Source organism: Scyliorhinus canicula, chromosome 19 (assembly GCF_902713615.1).
Source record: "Scyliorhinus canicula chromosome 19, sScyCan1.1, whole genome shotgun sequence".
In the NCBI taxonomy this organism is placed as follows: domain Eukaryota; kingdom Metazoa; phylum Chordata; class Chondrichthyes; order Carcharhiniformes; family Scyliorhinidae; genus Scyliorhinus; species Scyliorhinus canicula.
Genome location: NC_052164.1, coordinates 18772719 through 18788569, shown reverse-complemented (window position 1 = coordinate 18788569; position 15851 = coordinate 18772719). Strand labels below are relative to the sequence as shown.

Sequence of the window (15851 nt, the reverse complement as noted above, 5' to 3'; positions counted from 1 at the left end):
TGTGTGGAGTTTGCACATTCTTCCCGTGTTCGCGTGGGTTTCCTCCCAGTCCAAAAATGTGCAGATTAGGCGGATTGAATATGCTAAATTGCTCTTAGGTGGGGTTACAAGGATAGGATGGGGGATTGGGCCTAGGTTAGGGTGCACTTTCAGTGGGTCGGTGCAGACTCGATGGGCCGAATGGCCTCCTGCACTGTAGGGATTCTATTCTATGATTCTAAGTAACACTCCTCTGTAAGCATGGGTCAAAAAAAAAGGCAACAAGAAAACGGAGATTGTTAAATCCACAGCAGTTTCAGTGAGACTTGCCACACTGGACATGAGCCATGGCCATCATTGCACTGAAACATTCAATGCAAAGACTGGCATCAAACAGCAAGAAATGTCAGCAATTACAATTTAAAATGAATGGCAGTCAGACAGAAACATCACCCAATAGGCCCACTCGTGTCAGGATGTAACAAAGTGTGTTTGTGTGTCGATTTAAACAGCTAATAACTTTTACAAAGTTTTCCTGATATCTCGGGGTGGAGGGAACACCTTGTATTGTATTGGAACATAAATAATGTTTGGTTTGTAAATAAATATTACACGTGCACATTTATACTCTCTAGAATACACACACGTGGATAAAGCTATTTGCAAACTATGCATTTGCAATAACCCTTTTTTTCTTGCACGGCGAGACAGGGATTGCTGAGGAAATGACCAAATAACACCTTTAACTACAGTCTGCCTTTTCACATTTGGCACTAAGTTTGAATCCAGTTCAGGAGGTGAATGGGGCCACACCCTTATTAGCAGCAAGGTTCTCGCATAAAATGAGTGTGGATACTCTAGATGCCATCCTTGCAGAGATGCAATTCCAATTCCATAGAACACAGTACCTTCCAAACCCATTACCACTATCATCTAAAAAGACAGACTTGGGAACACCCACCATCTGGAAGCTCCCCGCCCCCCAGTCATTCATCATCCTGACTTGGAAATGCATTCCTTCACTGTCGCTGGGTCAAAATCCTGGCATTCCCTCTCACATGTTCTGCAGCAGCTCAAGAAGGCAGCTCATCACTATCTTCCCAAGGGCAATTAGACAGGCAATAAATGCCATTGATGCCCATATCCCATGAATAAATAAAGAAAACAAAGCTAACTGCAATTCAACAATTGGTGTGGCAATCCATGTAGAGTGGGTGGGACTCTTAGCTGCCGCTAAAACATACAGGGCAGTTTACCATGTCCAGGTCACACTGCATGTGTTGAGTTCTCCATGTTGACGAGTAGCTGAAGCAGAAAGGTATTCCGATTCCAGCTGACAACTCTCAGCTTGATCCACAGGGGAAATGTCATCCCAAAATGCAAAATAACAAATGGAAGGTATAGGATTTTAAAAAGGGAGCAAACCCAAGTAAATATAGAAAGGTATTACCTGAATAGAAACACCAAAGTTGTTGCCATCTTCTATCCTTGGTATTAGTAGCTGAACCCACATTTTAACCTAAGTTCAAAAGAATGGATATTATACAGCTGCACACTTAGATGAGCTCTTGCATCTGGGGGTCATCATGATTATTGTTTTTCTCCAACGCAAAATAATCCCACATGGGAAGGGAAGAAAGGAAGGAAGGAATAGTATGTACTCTTGGCTTTACTTACCGAGTATTGGGCAATTAATAAGTCTTTGGTTTCTATACTCTGGAAAGAACTAGGGTAGGAGTTTTTATGGCTGCCAATTTAATGCGTCTTGATTCTTTTTCCTTTTTAGTATTCTAAATATTAAATGTTTCGTTCTTCATGTTGCAGCTTTCATCGAGAACACAGTCAGCTATTTAAATACACGCTTCAAATTGCTTCTGCAGAGTTTCCATTTATGTGACTTTACACATAATTGGAATATATTCAAACATATGCTATGTACATTTCATGAGGCATTGTATAAAGGGGGAGGGGAAAACAATGGCATTCCCTTCCCATTTTAACTCTAGGCTGCTCAAATTCAATCCATAGCGAGTGGGCCTTTCATCTGAACTTTAACCTCTTGTATCATTCACTGCCTTCAGTGTTAGATACTACATTCGCCACCTGTATCCCTACAATGGGCACAGGCCGACAAATCTGGGAGGTCATTTGGCAATTTAAAAAATTTGCTGTGGGACAGGTGGACTTATTCCCTCTTATTTTTCTCCCTCATTCCTGCTGTTATTTGGGGTAGAATTCTGTGGCATCAATCACCCGTAAGTATCTTACCCGAGAGAATAATGTTTTAGAAGATGTACAATGATGAGTTATATCATGGAATTTCCGGTGACCAGCAAGGAGCTACTGGCGAAGAGAGCTTGAATGTTCACTCGATTGTCACCAGCAATCCTATCATATTCAGTGTATGTATCAGCTTTGCATTAGCATCTGGAGGTCAGTTTCCAAATTTATGCTGTGAGGTTGTATGAGAATGGTGGCTTCTTCCACATTATGGGCCTCATTTATAAAGCATCGTCCTGAAACAGGTGCAGGACACTTCTACAAGATAGCCGAAACATTAGGTGAAGTATGCGTGCCTAGAGCCCAAATAAACAACATTGTAGAACTGGAAAAAAAAAATGAATCTGCCCCAGAGAAAATAGTAGGGAAGTCTTTTTTTTAAAAAAAACTCTGAATATCTGCAACATCTTTTCTCCGCAGACTGAGTAGAGATGTGCCTGGCTGGTTGCATTTCTCAATGTTACGGAAAACTGGCCCCAGGTGGGGCTGCACTCATCTTCATTCGAACTTAAATTCAGAAATGCAGCACAATACGACAACCAAATTTTGAAGTGAACAGTTTGCTAACTGCATGTGCTTCAGGCTGCACTCAAAATTAGAGTTGCAAAAAGACGTCACTTACCGTATTGCACTTTTCCATGAGCGTCCTGATTTCTGGCTTTATTTTCTCAATCATCTCAACCAGTTGCTGGTTGCTCTTCAACATTCCATTTGGAATTACAAACACCTTTGTCCCTGCAAAAGTTAACAAGACCATCTGATCCACTTGAAAGTAGCAAGTGTATCGTGCACTTAAAAAGAAACATTATTGCAATGTTGTAACTTTAGCAGCTAAACTGCTAATTCCCAGAAATAAAAACAGATGTTGGAAATAAATAAATGGCAAATCCAACAGCATTTGTGAACGAGGTTAACTTTTAAGTGTTGGACCATTACCAGAACAGTCCTAATGTCAAAACCATTAAGTGGATCAACACCTGCCATATTTACCAAACATTTCCAACATTGTTTTTAAAACTCCAAGATTTGCAGCAATTAGTTTTATCTGCACCATCTGAATCCAAAAAGTATGAATGATTCAATGCCAACTGAACTTATTGTTAGAGATGTAATAGGGGCTTTTCACAGTAACTTTATTGAAGTCTACTTGTGACAATAAGCGATTATTATTATTAATAATCAAGATCTCGGAATGAAAGGCAAGATGGCCGAAATCACTAAAAACGCAACAGGGTTTTCCCAGTCGTTCCCGCCCCAAGATCAGAAATTCTTGTCTGAGGTCAATGGACCCTTCATTGGGCGTGTCAAATTTTCCATCCCGCCCACAAAGATTCCCACGGCGGGCAGGACTGGAAAATCAAATCCAATTTCCAGGGAAATTACTGGGCAGTCAAACAACACTTTTGAGAATGTAAAGAAGTTGAATGCTCAATGAAATACTCCAGATATCATAGTCCTGCACCCATTCACCATTAAAAAAATTATCCCCATTTACTACTCTTCCAAGATAGCTCCAAAATGAAATATTTTTCTAGTTTCCGGTAGAAAATGCTCCAAGTGAATTCATAGAATCCCCATTGTACAGAAGGAGGCGACTCAGCCCATCACAACTGCACTGACCCCCCTCCTCCCAAAAGAGCATCCCAATCAGGCCCACTCTCCACCCCGATTCCCGCAACCCCAACTTAACCTATACATCTTTGGACTCTAAGGGACAATTTAGCACGGCCAATCCACCAACCTCTGCATCTTTGGACTGTGGGAGGAACCCAGGGCACCCGGAGGAAACGCACACAGACACGGGGAGAACGTGCAGACTCATGCCCAGTCACCGGAGGTTGGAATTGATCCTGGAAGCCGAGGCAGCAGTGCTAACCACTGTGCCATCCATTTCATTGAATGTTTAATGAAATAACTCCAGACATCTCATCACATTCCTCAGTTCATCACCATCATTATTTTTGTCTGTAGTCCTGCCCATTCACCATTTAAAAAATGGTGCTTCTTGTTTCCTCCCCTTCCAGATAGTACAGGATGCTGTTGCTCCAAAACAAAATATTTTTCTAGTTTCCAGCAGAAAATGCTCCAACGTGAGACAACAGACCCAAGGCAAGGCTTGTCAAATGCAGTATGTTAACAGAAAATATATTGTTTACGACGGGCAATCTTCCACCTCCCAATTTCTATCCTTTGATGGTTTTAGTGAGGCAGATTGCAAATCATAAAATTTACAGTGCAGAAGGAGGCCATTCTGCCCATCAAGTCTGCACCAGCTCTTGGAAAGAGCACCCAATTTCATTCAATAGCCTATCCCACACCTCCACCCTATCCCCATATCCCAGTAACCCCGCCCAACACGAAGGGCAATTTAGCATGGCCAATCCATCTAACCTGCACATCTTTGGACTGTGGGAGGAAACCGAAGCACCCGGAGGAAACCCACGCAGACACGGGGAACGTGCAGACTCCGCACAGACAGTGACCCAAGCCGGGAATCGAACTTGGGACCCTAGCGCTGTGGAGCAATTGTGTTAACCACTATGCTACGTGCTGCTATATGAAATTATGGACAGGCCTGTGGTGCATACTGGCGCCCACGAGGAACTGGATAAACCTGCTTCTCCTTCAAATCTGAGACACGGAAATAGAAATGTGTCACACTTCCTCTCCCTACAGGTGGCGAGTTCAGTTTTCAATTTGTGTTCAGCTTGACATTCATTGTAATACTTGTCTGTTGGTTGGGCGGCACTGTGGTTAGCACTGCTGCCCCACAGCTCCAGGGTCCCGGGTTCAATTCCGGCCTCGGGTGACTGTGTTGAGTTTGCACGTTCTCCCAGTGTCTGCGTGGGTTTCCTCCGGTTGCTCCGGTTTCCTCCCATACTCCAAAGATGTGCAGATTAGATGGATTGACCATGCTAAATTGAACGTTAAGTGTCCAAGGGATTGTGTGGGTTTGCTGGATTACGGGGATAGTGTGGAGGCGTGGGCTTAAGTGGGGTGCTCTTTCCACGGGCCAGTGCAGACTCGATGGGCCTAATGGCTTCCATCTGCATTGTAGATTCCATGATTCCAAATACCCTGACCTCAATCAGGAGTCCAATATTTGGTAACCTATTGATTGTCTTTTGAAAAACTAAATATATTATCTTGCACAATACCCGAACCAGCTCCTTCTGTTGCTTCCTCCATGAATTGTCAACAAGTTGAGCAATCGTCAAACATGGTCTTCCCTCTCAAAACTGTCCTCTAAGCCTATAACTCGGTTCTTGAATGCCTCCAATCAAATGTTTGTCAACGCCAAGCAACAAAATAGCCCTCAAAGTCACAATTGACAAAATTATGTGGATTTGTACATGCCAATTATCCCTCCTCATCCTTTTCATTCTGCCTGCAGCCTTTGAAATTATGCAACCACATCTTCCTCTCTCTGGTCGGTACCCTGAGGCTGGACCAGACCATGTATAGCCATAATGCCCTTATTTGACCCCGAGCACTACCATTTCCAGCTTTCATTCCAAACATAGTCCTGTTTGCTCAACTTTTATATATTTTTTCTAGCATCTGCAGAGTCTGCACATCCTCCCCGTGTCTGCGTGGGTTTCCTCCGGGTGCTCTGGTTTCCTCCCACAGTCCAAAGACATGCAGGTTAGGTGGATTGGCCATGCTAAATTGCCCTTAGTGTCCAAAAAGGTTAGGAGGGGTTATTGGGTATGGTTGAAGTGAGGGCTTAAGTGGGTCGGTGCAGACTCGATGGGGCGAATAGCCTCCTTCTGCACTGTATGTTCTATGTATCCCTGGATTATATATTTCTATGTGAACGAAAGTCACGGTTATTTAAACAGACCCAGCCCACCCCATGGAACCTCTGACCAAAGGACTAAATTCACTATTTTTCTGGTAACATGGAATGTCTAATCTATAATCTTGTACGTAGCTGGCCAATATTACAGGTACAATCCCCAACTAGCAAACGGCCAAATTAACCATGGATACAAAAGTCAAATGTCATTACAAACAATGGGGCTCCGTTCCCATTCTGGGTCCTGTATAGATCTATATGGATTTTAATGGAGTGGCAAATTCATAATGGTCAAGCCACATTATTTTGCCACAATCCCTCGAATTTTATCTTTAGAACATTTCTGACATTTATCTCCACCAAAAGTAATTCCATAATTTGATTGTACTACTGGCTTCCAAGAGCTCCTCGCCCACCTTCAGTTTAGCCACCAACTTGTTCCCCCTCCCCTGCGAAAGAGGTCAGTATTCCACGAACGGAAAATGCAACAAACGATTCAAACTCGAGGATTAATGCAGAGAACTTGACAATTTATTTGTGCTAAAATGATTGTGTAAGCAAGTCATGAATCTTCAGACAAGAAACCGTAGCAACTCAAGAGCCCCATTACTCAAATGGCTTTACTTTCATAATGTTTGGAGTAGGAAAGAAAACCTCTTTGCCAAAATAGTATCAGCATCCAATTGTATAAACATGCCAAGGTGTTTGCACAAAGCAGCTTCACAGTTTGGAAGTCTGAATTATGTGACTAACATTAAATCTTGGCCTAACATGCAGACTCCCGTTTGTCTGCCAATGAGGGGAAAGATCGAACATTTTCACACCTTTAAACTGCCAAAACATGCGGCCATTGCTTTCCCAAACTGGTTCTTGGAAACAATACCATTTTCGTAAACTTCATACTTATTTATTGATTTTGGAAAAACAAGTTATTTGTAATCAGGATTTTTTTTAAAAAAAGGAACAGATATGGGCAGCACGGTAGCACAGTGGCCAGCACTGTGACTTCACAGTGCCAGGGTCCCAGGTTTGATTCCCTGCTGGGTCACTGTGCGGAGTCGGCACGTTCTCCCAGTGTCTGCGTGGGTTTTCTCTGGGTGCTCCGGTTTCCTCCCACAGTCCAAAGAAGTGCAGGTTAGATGGATTGGCCATGCTAAATTGCCCTTGGTGTCCAGAAAGGGTTAGAAGGGGTTATTGGGTTTTGGGGGTAGGGTGGAAGTGGGTCAGTACAGTCTCAATGGGGCGAATGGTCTCCTTCTGCACTGTATGTTCCATGTTCTAAGAACTGTACGATGAGATAATTGCCACAAAGCATCCAAGGACTAGCATCATTTTGCTTTCATTTCAAGCTGCGACTGAAGGTGTGAAACTTGGTTTGACTGGGCATCAGATGAAAACAACATTGATGAGATCCACCCCATCTGACTAGTTTGCTCTCAGCCGCAACCATCGCACACTGATCCCTGTGCAGGTAACTGTCACCATCATTGGGGGAGCAAAAGGAGAAAGAAATATGATAAACACGCAGCAGTCTCAGAATACCAGAAACGTTTAAAACAAATCAAAAGCAATTGCAAACAAAAACATTATCTGGATCAGTGGAATAAACTAATGAAAAATGTACACAAACAAATTAAGGCCAGAAAGAATGCAATCGTTAAACGAATGCAATCGTTAAACAGGCCTTTAAGTCACACAAACAATATTGTACAACAGGAAGGTTCAGGGTGGTAATCTACTGGTTATTTTCCAAGGCACATAATATGCTAGAATAGGGAACTCCAAAGACATGGGTGGGATTATCCCAGACTTTGGAATCCTGACATCGGGACCAAATTGGAGTTCTGTGATTGGTGGAGCAACTGTTCATGGAGACAACTTCCTAATTGGCTGCCTATGAGCTATCCAGCGATTAGATATGGATATAATCTATCCAGCGATTAGATATGGAGATACCCCCCAGTTGCAAATTTAAAGGAAAAATTTCAAAGGGACAAACCGTTGGCGGAAGTATTTGGGCCACGGCTACCATCATTCTTACCAGCAAGCCCCAGTCTGTGGGATCCAGCCGTTGGCTCTGATGTTTTCCAGGCCTGGGCAGCTCTTGCTTGCAGTTGTGTGAGGACAGCGCTCCAAGGCTGACAGTGTTGCAAAGTTTCCCCTCTTTGGGGGTTTTGAGAGTGTAAATCGGCTGCTAGCCTCAGCTTCCAAGGTTACCCCGATAGGGCTCCCCATTATTTTCCTGGCCCCATGATAATTCAGCCCTCATGGATTTCACTTCAGAGGACGAAGGAGCTTACAATGGAAGGAGCTTCATCTCCCACAGTCCAAAGAGTGGGTAAGGTGGATTGACCATGATAAATTGCCCCTTAGTGTCCAAGGATGTGCAGTTGGGTTATGGGGTTCGGGGATAGCGAGAGATGGACGGGGGAGTGGATATGGGTAGAGTGCTCTTTCAAAGGACCGGTGCAGACTCAATGGGCCAAATGGCCTCCTTCGCCACCATAGGGATTCTATGACCTGAGCAGAAGTGGCATTACGGATGAATAGGGAAAATGAAAAGTCATTTAAACTGAGGAAGAGGAAGGCAGGAGAAATGAAGGTAATCAGAAGGCGAAAGAGACAAATAGATGGGAGGTACTGTCACAAATTGAAAAGAGTTTGGTCATGAGAATTACACTTTAAGAAATGTTTGGCTGCTCACATTACTGCAGTGATGCCAGTGTGGGTGGAGCTGGGCTGTGTCAGCTTTTTACTTTCATTTTAGGTTGTTTGCTGCAGCGTGTGTTTTAGTTTCGTTTTCAGTGTTGGAGCTGAAGCCAGACAGAGCAGGTGTACTGCTGTTCTCTCTGCCATGAAAAGACTATCTCTTGTTCATTTGGTGAATTCAGAATTATAAATGTTCCCAGTAGTGAATTTAAACCTAATGTGCTTCTGTTAAAAGATGTTTATTTTGTCTTCTGGATGTTGTTTGGGAAGTTATTAAGGATTACTTAGTGTTGTATTCTTTGGGGGTTGTATTTGAATTGATGGTTGCTAAGATGTTCACTGTATGTTTTAAAAAGGTTAACTTGAGTTCATAGAATAAACATTGTTTTGCTTTAAAAAATGCTTTTCCATTTCTGCTGTACCACACCTGTAGAGTGGGCCGTGTGCTCCCAATACCACAATCTACTAAAAGCTGTGGGTCAGCTGAACTCCATGATACACTTTGGGGTTCTCTAAACCCTGGCCCATAACAGTTTACTAAAAAGGACACCACGTGGTTATTAGATCGAACATGCAAGAAAGCAGAAATGGCAATATTGATAAAGGAGGGGATAAATGCGAGAGGGGACTGACATACGCAATTAAAGTGGCTTATTAAAGATAAATGGGATTATTAAAACAATGGGTGGGATTCTCCGGCCTCCAGGGCCGCTTGTATCTCGGCGGTGAGAGGGGGCCCTGTACCGTTTGATGGGCTGGGGTGCACTGCCAGCAGGACCAGAGAAACCCACCGCCAGCGAGTGAACGGTTGGAGAATTCCAGCCAGTGGTTTTGGATTACATAATAGAAATCCATTGACAGATCAGGAGGCGAGTAGGAACAACAGTTATTCTCGGATATTCTAACTGCCCACATAATTGACCAGGACAGGGAGAGAAGTAAATGGAAGAAATAAAAGGAATATTTTCCCAAGTGTGCGCAGGGCTCCTTCCGATAAAGATGAGGAAGGAGCTAAATGTAGGTGCGCACCTTTGGAGCAATGACAGTAACATGGTAAGGTTTAAGATGCAAAATGAAACGCTGGATCCTTTGGAGCTAATACTTTTTTAAAATAATGAGTGCCCAATTCTTTTTTCCAATTAAGGGGCAATTTAGTGTGGCCAATCCACCTATCCGGCACATCTTTGGGTTGTGGGAGGGCAGCACGGTGGCGCATTGGGTTAGCCCTGCAGCCTCACGGCGCCGAGGTCCCAGGTTCGATCCCGGCTCTGGGTCACTGTCAGTGTGGAGTTTGCACATTCTCCCCGTGTTTGTGTGGATTTCGTCCCCACAACCCAAAGATGTGCAGGGTAGGTGGATTGGCCACGCTAAATTGCCCCTTAATTGGAAAAAATGAATTGGGTACTCTAAATTTAGAAAAAAAATCCTTTGGGTTGTGGGGGCGAGACCCATGCAGACACAGGGAGAATGTGCGAACTCCACACGGACAGTGACCCGGGGCGGGGAGCGAACCCGGATTCTTGGCGCCGTGAGGCAGCAGCACTAACCACTGTGCCACCGTGCCACCCCTCCGGAGCTAATACAAACATACAATTTTACTAATGCAGCTAGGATGACCATTATACTCAACAAATAAACAAAGATGTACCCAATTCATTTTTTTCAATTAAGGGAAAAATTTAGCATGGCCAATCCACCTAGCCTGCACATCTTTGGGTTGTGGGGGCGAAACCCACACAAACACGGGGAGAATGTGCAAACTCCACACGGACAGTGACCCAGAGCCGGGATCGAACCTGGGACCTCAGTGCAGTGAGACAGCAGTGCTAACCACTGCACCACTGTGCTGCCCAAACAAAGATAGAATTGATTATTTTTACACATTGGGTTTATAGACAATGGAGGCTAAATGCCCCTCTTTAATCCCCACTGACGTTCTTTATAGGAATTCAAAACCTTTTTAAACCTTCTAAAGTAGGAAGCAATAAACACAATGTCAAATGGGAAAAACTCCTCATTATACCTACCCAATCACGCTGACAATGATGCTCTCACACATACTTATAATTATCCCTTTACTTGAGAAAAGCTGAACACAAACATTTTGAAAAACAATTGAATCTTTCACATTCTGAAAGAGAGATAAATTGTAAAGAACCAATTATTATACTTTCCAGGATAGGAGAAGGTGGAAAGAAGTTTTGAGGGACTTCCTCAAAGAGATTTTTCTGTGCTTTATTTTCTCTTGTCAATATGAACAATATGCTCATTAATTTCTGTATATTTGCAACATTTAATTTCTCAAATTTAGGCATTCACTGTAGGGACGGCAAATAATTAGAAAAAAAAAACAGTTCACATGCAGGCTCTCTTTACCTGGGCAATTACCGTCGCCATCTTCCAGCTTTCGCTTCTTAATGTTGTGCTGAAATGTTAAAAAAAAAAATTGAAAATCAATTTCCAAGATTTGGGATGAAACAAATGGAAAATGTAGCTGGAGAACGAGTGAGTTAGCAAAGCCACGGGGCCCTAAAGCAAATGTCAAAATAAGCTAAAAGGCCAAGTAAAAAATATCTAAAAATACACAGAAACAAGAAGCGAGAGAAATTAAATTGTCAAGAGGCAGATTGCAAATTGAAAGCACGAGAATAGCCTTATTTCTGTTTTTAAAAAATAGTTATGTATACATTGTTCTATATTCCACAAATGCTGCCTTGTTTGATTGCTGAAACCACTAATATGGAGGAGGGAATCCTCTATTCCATTTTGTGGTAGCACGGTAGCACAGTGGGTAGCACTGTTGCTTCACAGCGCCAGGGTCCCAGGTTTGATTCCTGGCTTGGGTCACTTGTCTGTGGAGTCTGCACGTTCTCCCCGTGTCTGTGTGGGTTTCCTCCGAGTGCTCCGGTTTCCTCCGACTTGTCCCAAAAGACATGCTTGTTTGGTGAATTGGATATTCTGAATTCTCCCTCTGTACCTGAACGGGTGTGGCAACTTAGGGTCATTCCACAGTAACTTCATTGCAATGTTAATGTTAGCTGACTTGTGACAATAAAGATTATATTATTATATACAGCTGCATAAAGAGACCCTCTCATTGAGAAAACCTACTTAAGTGTTGACTTGCTCGCTGCTGATATAACCATCCAAGCCGAACAATTTGTTACCGTACCTCTCATGGACTCTAATCCGTAACTTCCTCAGATTGGCAAATCAGCGGTAGACTGCCATTCTCTAGTGACTTACGTGCGTTTGAAATGGAAAGCGTCGTCTCACCCAACCTTCCAGACTCAGGTCAGCTGAGACTGAAAAAGCGAAGTGGGTCCATGGCTCCAGTGGCGAAGTATAAAAGGAGCAGAGTGAAGAAGCACTAACTGCTGTAAAGCAGGAGAGTTTAAAGGACCCATGAAAGAGAGAAGCTAAGTGTCCAAGGTGAGTCAACGGGATGTGGAGCGGGGTGGGAATCCTTTGTGGGTGGAGTGGTGGGGGCAAGGTGGACCATGTAGGGCTCAGTCTGTGTATTTAAAATAGTTACTCTGAAGTTAGAAGTGCAACTTTTTCTTTCGACCTTTCAGAGTAACAATGAGTTGTAAAACAGACACATTGACTGCACCCCCCCCCCCCCCCCCCCCCCCCCCCCCCCGGCACCACCTCAACGCTGGACAGCCAAGAAGTTATGGCTCCATATATTTTCAAACAAATCTGGAAAACTATTTTTAAACAAAATGCCAGCACTGGAAAGGTGCCAGAGTTCGGATCTGCCTTCACAAAATACAAGAATTGTTAAAGGATGATTAATTTTGCCAGCTTTGAAGGTCAATTGCTTATCTTTTTAGTTTACATTGACAATTGTCCCAAGAGATCACGCACAATCCTCTCCAGAAATATACTCACTGCACTATCCAAACCATCATGGCTGTTGGTTAGCATTATAGGTTCTGGCACAGGCAAGTTGAGGTCCGAATGAATAGTAGCCAAATCCGAAATATTCAAGAGGGGTTCCTGAAATGAATACATCTAGAGTTAGATAAATTATAACAAAAGCCCTACTTTGGCCATACAATGTGTAATGAGCCAATCAGTGGGGACATTGCAATACTGCATGCTCTCTCATAAAGGAGGCCAATTAAATTAATTTGTATTGGCTGCCAACAATGAGATATTACACAAAATAACAAAAAGATAACTATTAAACTAACAGAAAACATACAAGTAGTAAAGAGCTATTTAAACACAAAAATGATGGCAATTATTGTAGGTCTACACAAAACAATAAAGTCCTTCCAACAGGGAGTACAGGTTAGAGATCAGCTCCACAATATTGTAGCTCTAAGCCCAATCCACGCGCCTTTTGAGCCTGACGCATTGAGAATGCTGAACGTATCATATCCACTAAAGTTCTGTGAATCTTACCTTCAGAAAACCATCCAGTTCCAATAGCTTCTTTGGAAAAAAACTTGCAACTAAGTCTTCTGCCTAAAGTGGAAGACAAAAATGCAAATCAGAAAAGTGCCAACATGGATCAGGCTGTTTCCAACACACTGGATAACTGATGCACCGTGAGGCACAAATGACATGGTAATTTTATTGGTTTATTATATTTTTTCCGGACTATATCAAAAATATTCATGCTTGGTTCATACATTTCTAGGTACAAAAGAAAGAGGCTGACAGAAATGATGTGGAATTACTGTATAAATCCTCACTTAAAGTTGTAGTTTGATTCCTGAAAAGTAAAAATGAAACAATTTAAATTGGATTTTTCCCATTACAACCATTGCGCAAGTTGTACTTAGATCCTGTAGGACCGTTCCCATGAGAAAGAATACCAAGAAACATTATACTCTGTAACTTGGAAGACTGTACATTCTTAAAGTCCTATATTTGTAAATGAAATAACTTTTAAAGTATAATAAAGTCATAGAGAAGTAATAAGGAGAAAATACGCCAACTCTCACCGCCTCACTCGCAGTCTTTCCAAGAAATCTCTATTCAAGTGTACAGCAACTAACCCTTTGTTTGCTAAAGTGGCTGCTGACCTGTGACATGCTTTGCTTGATTGGAGATAGGGAAGGTACCAGTTAGAAATTAAAATATTTTCTTTTATTAAGAATTGTTCAACTGCTAATTGTAAGCTATTTTCTGTGATGTTAATGTAGTTTAGGTATATGGTCCCTCCCCCTTCCCCACTGTCTCTCTCCTCCTCCCCCCCCCCCGGGTTCGGCTTGACGGTTTAAAAAGAAAAAATTCTTATCAGGTTACTCCTTGTTGCTGGCCTCGAACAGGTTTTGGAACAGACCGAAAAACCGCCCCCAAGTATCCAGGAAGCCTTCCTCTGACCCTCGGGTGGCGTACTTCATCTTCGCCAGGTGGAGATAGGTCTGCAGCTGTGGGTGGTGCTGCCGATCACCAGCTGAGCAGGATTCTCCAGCCTGAGATTAGGGAAGCGAGGGCGTTGGCCCTCTTCCTCATGTGTAACTCTGGCTGCTCCGATACCCCGAAGATTGCCACTATTGGGCATGGCTTCACCCTCACCCCCACAACCCTGGACATTGCCTCGGAGAAGACTGCCCAGAACCCAGCAAGCTTGGGCCAAGCCCAAAACATGTGGGTGTGGTTGGCCGGGCCCCTCTGGCACCGCTCACATTTGTCCTCCACCTCCGGGAAGAACCTGCTCAGGACAGGTGCGCTCTGTGCGCCACTTTGAGCTGCAATAGGCTTAGCCTTGCGCAGGAGGAGGTGGAGTTCACCCTCCTCAGTACTTCGCTCCAGAGTCCCCATCCCACCTCTGTCCCCAGGTCATCCCTCATTTTTGTCTGGTCTCGTCCAGTGGTGTTCGGGCTCTGTCCAGTAGCTGTCCGTATATTTTCCCACATAGCCCCCCCACTTCTCGTTGCTTGTGCCAATTAGATCCTCTAGTTTCTGGGGCCCCGGGGTACCTCACTGTCTCTTTACGGAGGAAGTGCTTTATTTGGAGGTCTCTCATTTCCTGTCCTTTTGCTAGCCTCCACTTCCGTCAGTTCCCCGACCGTCAATGTGCCCCCGTCCCACCTACATCTTTTGAAGGTGGTATCTAGCATGGCTGAGGGGAATCTGTGATTGCCGCAGATGGGGGCCACAAGGGACATTTTGGTTATCCCAAAGTGCTGTCTCAACTGGGTCCACGTTCTCAGTGTGGCCACCACCACTGGGCTCATTGTTTATCTTGTTGAGGAGGATGGGAGTGCTGCTGTGGCCAGGGCCCGGAGGGTTCCTTTACAGGATGCCTCCTCCATTTGTACACAATCTATGTCAGGTTCTTGTACCCATCCCCTCACTCTTTCTGCCGTTGCTGCCTAGTGGTAATATTGTAGGTTTGGTAAGGCCAAGCCCCCTTTGTAGTGTCTGTTTGGGAATTCTCGGATTTCTACCCCCACACCAACACCATGATTAGACTGTCTACGTTTTGGAAAAAGGCATTGCAGGTGAAGATCGGAATGGATCTAAACAGGAAGAGGGCCCTTGGCAGTACATTCATCGTGATCGTCTGCACTCTCTCCGCCAGAGAGAGTGGGAGTGAGCCCCACCTTTGAAGGTCTCTTCTTACTTCCTCCACCAGGCTGGTCAGGTTCTACTTATGGACCTGTGTCCAGTCTCTGGCTTTGTGGATCCTTAGGTAACAGAATCTGTTCGGGGCTGTTTTGAACGGGAGCCCCTCCAGTTCTTTCCCTCCCCTGTTTGGGTCACTGGGAATGCTCACTCGCTTTTGCCCAGGTTAAGTTGGTAGCCCGAGAAGGTTCCAAACTTTCAGTATTTGCAGTATTGCTTTCAGTCCCTCCTGTGGCTTTGAGACATAGAGGAGCAAGTCATCTGCATAGAGCGAGACTCTGTGCTCTCTGTCTCCTCTCTGGATTCCCTTCCAGCTTTTCACGTCCCGCAGGGCTGTCGCCAGGGTTTCGATCGCTAGCGCGAAAGAGTGGGGACAGGGGGCAGCCCGGTCTTGTTCCTCTCTGCAGCTGGAAGTATTCAGAGCTGGTGGTGTTAATTCGGACACTCGCTTTGGGAGCGTTGTACAGGAGCCTCACCCAGGCGGTGAATCCCGCTC

General features: G+C 44.1%; 1 protein-coding gene across 2 annotated transcripts in view; it reads right to left on the bottom strand.

Moving 5' to 3' along the window:
• Positions 1–15851, bottom strand: part of psme3 (proteasome activator subunit 3) — a 43248-nt gene that overhangs the window by 10496 nt on the left and 16901 nt on the right. For both annotated transcript variants that reach the window (XM_038778566.1, XM_038778567.1), the window contains exons 3-7: positions 13181–13243; positions 12662–12769; positions 11144–11192; positions 2882–2994; positions 1430–1498 (exon numbers count right to left, since the gene is read on the bottom strand). In XM_038778566.1, the coding sequence (XP_038634494.1) occupies positions 1430–1498; positions 2882–2994; positions 11144–11192; positions 12662–12769; positions 13181–13243 (402 nt within the window). The remainder of the gene's footprint in view (positions 1–1429; positions 1499–2881; positions 2995–11143; positions 11193–12661; positions 12770–13180; positions 13244–15851) is intronic.